General features: G+C 42.8%; 1 protein-coding gene across 3 annotated transcripts in view; it reads right to left on the reverse strand.

Moving 5' to 3' along the window:
* Nucleotides 1-3,722, reverse strand: part of LOC109857440 (nucleolar protein 4-like) — a 64,690-nt gene that overhangs the window by 6,724 nt on the left and 54,244 nt on the right. For all 3 annotated transcript variants that reach the window (XM_020433750.1, XM_020433742.1, XM_020433758.1), the window contains 2 exons: nucleotides 2,764-2,967; nucleotides 2,091-2,237 (listed from right to left, as the gene is read on the reverse strand). In XM_020433750.1, coding sequence (XP_020289339.1) covers nucleotides 2,091-2,237; nucleotides 2,764-2,967 — 351 coding nt within the window. The remainder of the gene's footprint in view (nucleotides 1-2,090; nucleotides 2,238-2,763; nucleotides 2,968-3,722) is intronic.

Raw genomic sequence — 3,722 nt, forward strand, 5'->3', positions numbered from 1 at the left:
AGAGAGAAAGAGAGAGAGAGAGAGAGAGAGAGAGAGAGAGAGAGAGAGAGAGAGATGGTAGCGGCGAGCCTCGCTAACTGTGGAATCTGTGGAAGAACCAGCGAAGAGAATCGAGGGAGAAGAAGGATGGGATTAGGTGCGCGCCAAGTAACGCTGGTGCATTGTGAATCGGGATGGTTCAGCAGAGGCTGCATCTAAAGCACCTCGTGCGGCGAAATACCGCGGTCGATCACTCATTCGTTCCCGCGTTTTCGCGCTATCATATTGTATCGCGTAGGGTCAGCGAACTCGGCATGCGCGCAAATATAGGTAGCCAAAGCGTCGGAGTTGATCGCGAGTCACGCGTTGATATTATTTCTGAGAGAATATCGCCTTGTTCCGAAAAAATTCCGTTTCTGTCGCAAGATTAGGCGATGACGTCAGCGACATTCTAGCGAGATAGGCCGACATTTTTCGGAGAGAGATCTAATACGAATATTTTTTTCCCGTATAATTTTCCCGGATATCTCACCCGAGTCTTCTCCGTGAGAATGATGTTTCAGCATGACTCTCCGAACTTGAAACCTACCCTCCGCCATGGCTGACGTAATGCACCGCGAAATTTACGGACACGCGAGACTAATTGCGCGACATCGTGCAATCAACACGAATCTTTCTTTTGACGCGTGAAAACGCGCGCCCGGTCATCGAGACGCGCAAAAGTTCACGGTGAATTTTTTTTCTCTTCTCTTCTACGTCGCGCTTTTATACGTCGCGTTTTCCCGCCGAGAATATCTTCAGATTCTTTCGTTTCGCACGCGCGATCGTTTTCACAAGAGGCCAAGCTACGCTTTACGCAGGCCCTCCGTCGAGCGTGATCTTGTATGTGCGAGTATTCGCATCAGAGAGTGGGAGAGGTGCGCGACCCGCGGGTTATCACTGGCCTCTCTCGCGGTACCTATATCAATTCTAGCTTTCCGTCCACGTACATCTCGCTGTCGGACGTTGCGCAGGAGCTCGTCGAACTTTCACACACGATAATGTAGCACGAGACTACGTTCGTTCATAAAAAAAATCTCATTTTTTTATTATATTTCATTATTACTTTTTTTTTTTTTTATTTTTCACACATAGGTAATGTATTCTTTAAGACATCTAATTTTGTCTTCTTTCAATATTCTCCGATTGACTTGCATCCGTACTTCAACAATCCATGATACTAATCGGAATAGTTGAATAAGAAAAAATTACAAAAAATTAAAATTTTAACGTGATTTTTTTTCGTAGTGAAGATAGCGATCGATTCGAGCGCCGGCGAGTTGTTCGAAATACATGCGTTATTTGTACACTCGGTCGCTGCGTGACGCACATGATTAGCACACGTTTATGAATAAAGTTGCGATTCTAGGAAAACGAAGCGACCGATATTCTTTTCAGAGATCTATAAATTTATGTTCAGTATTCGATCACACATAAGTAAGAAAGTAAGAGAAAGAGAAAGAGAGAGAGAGAGAGAGAAAAAGAAAGAGAAAATGTTGTTTGAAAATGCTGTTTCATAAAAAAATACTTATGTTTGATCAAAAACAGATTTCGGCGTCACAACAAGTTGATCAATTTTCTTGCAACTATTATTAACACGCCGGGTTTTCCATCTGTCTCGTCGTAAATTATTGCTTCTCATATTTTAGTTTGTGATTCATTAAGTACGCAAACATCCGCAAGAGTCGTCATCTAAAAACTTACTCGATTAATAAAAATTCCGCATTTCTTTCTTTGTGCGTCATTGGGAACGTTCAAAGGTTATACGCGTGGCGTTTAACATTTCGTCTTATGCGTACAATATTAGTAAAACGTCCGTGAAGAAACACGTGTGGTCTTCAGTAATGAAAAGCTTTAAATTAATCAGCGATGCATTTCGGTCGCTCATAGCACACGCGTTAGTCGATTGTTTTTTTTTTTTTATTTTAAAGGCGCACAAATGTAACGTTGCGACACATACAATTAATGCCAAGCTACCCGATGTCGAAACACTTTGTTTGCCACGAGCAACATTGTTGCTCGCTAGTCGCGATAGTGTGTTTTCTCGCCGTTCACACGTGAGCATTACTCACCGTTGCAGCCGGAAGAGTTGGCATGGGCTGCGACACCGGATCCATGCCGAGTCTCATGCGTTTGGCGTTTTCGCTCTCATTTTCGCAAGCCGTTGCCAGAATCTGCTCGGCTTGCACGGAGGTCAAGTGTGCTGGTGTTGGTCTTGCCTAAAAAGAAATGCGCCTTTGTTACCGTAATCGTGCTCGTCGTTCATATTGAGCTTGGATCACGTAAATGCACGAGATTTCATGTGTGAGCGAACATATCAATAAGTTTTCATTTGGTCGTTTTTCGTCTACGTTTAAAACTTCTTCTAAAAAAAATTCTTTTTGATTTTTGCATACGGAGTATATCTTAAATTATTTTTTAATCTTTTATATGGGTAGTTTTATAAATTTTTGAAAATATTTTCAAGAAAATGAAAATAAAAAGAAACAAACGATCAAAACGTACGACTCTAAGTCTCGATTTAATTTCTACTTTATTTCTTCCACCTTTCCCACTCCTATCGTCTGCTTTTACTTTGAATTCCAAGAAGCAACATTATATAAACTTTTAAATTTCGAAACAAATAAATATTTTGAACAACGCGCGCGCACACAGTTGCAATTGATAAAATCACTTAATGAAAATAGAAGAGAAAAAAAAGATGAAACTTGTTATCTGACGATTAATTGATGAACAACAACTTACAGCGTCCCAAGGAGCGCCCTCCCTGCCCCGTTTGTTCCTCCGACAGCTCTTCAGGTACGTTCGGATCCTCTTCCTGGCCCTCTCGGCAAATTCCGGGAACTGTCTCGTGCAACTGTCAATAATCGCCTGTATCTTCTCCTTTGGCTGCTTCGAGATTGGCACGATGCGATCCAGATTTTCGTCGACAAACAGCCTCACGAACATCTGCCGCGGGACACGACGCAACGACGATGTTAGTGGAGTGAATTAAGCGCGAGAGTTGGTACGCACGAGTCTCGCTAACCGCTCAAGGAATTAAGAATTCAGCGCGGCGGTGGGGCGCAACACCGGGGCTCTATTAAACTAATTGTAATTAATTAAGAAGCTGGCCGGCACGCCAAGCGGCAGCCGCGAAACTACGGCCGCTTAGCTTTCACAAGGAAAACGAGCGAAAAAAGAGATATATGAGAAACGAGAAACAAGAGAAAGAGAGAGAGAAAAAGGAGGAAAAAAACTGAGAGAGAGAGAGAGAGAGAGAGAGAGAGAGAGAGAGAGAGAAAAAGAAGAACGGCATGTGTGTTGTTCCCCTGCGAGCCGGCGCACCGCGCGCTCATAAAACTTTACGATAATTAAGGTTTTTCGGGAAAGCCCCAACGCGCCGCCAATATGCCGACGGTATAGCTTAGCTTGTGCATTCTGTGCCGGTTTTCCCTTTCCTCCCGCACGGGCTCTTTTCACATTTCCGGCGTGAACGACGCTTTTCTTGCAACGTCGATTGCATAAAGTGACTGGTTAGATATGCAATCGGGCGTTTTGCTTATTTTTATCCGTCTTAGTTCCTTGAATTTATGATGTATATATGGTAATACGGAATAGTAATGAGGCGGTCGATTAGTTTTTTCGCCGTGCCAACTTAATTACCGAGTATACGTATTTAAGATTCTACGTTCAATAAATGTTTACAAAAAAAAAAAAAAAAA

Source organism: Pseudomyrmex gracilis, unplaced genomic scaffold (assembly GCF_002006095.1).
Source record: "Pseudomyrmex gracilis isolate BER0280 unplaced genomic scaffold, ASM200609v1 scaffold_5, whole genome shotgun sequence".
In the NCBI taxonomy this organism is placed as follows: domain Eukaryota; kingdom Metazoa; phylum Arthropoda; class Insecta; order Hymenoptera; family Formicidae; genus Pseudomyrmex; species Pseudomyrmex gracilis.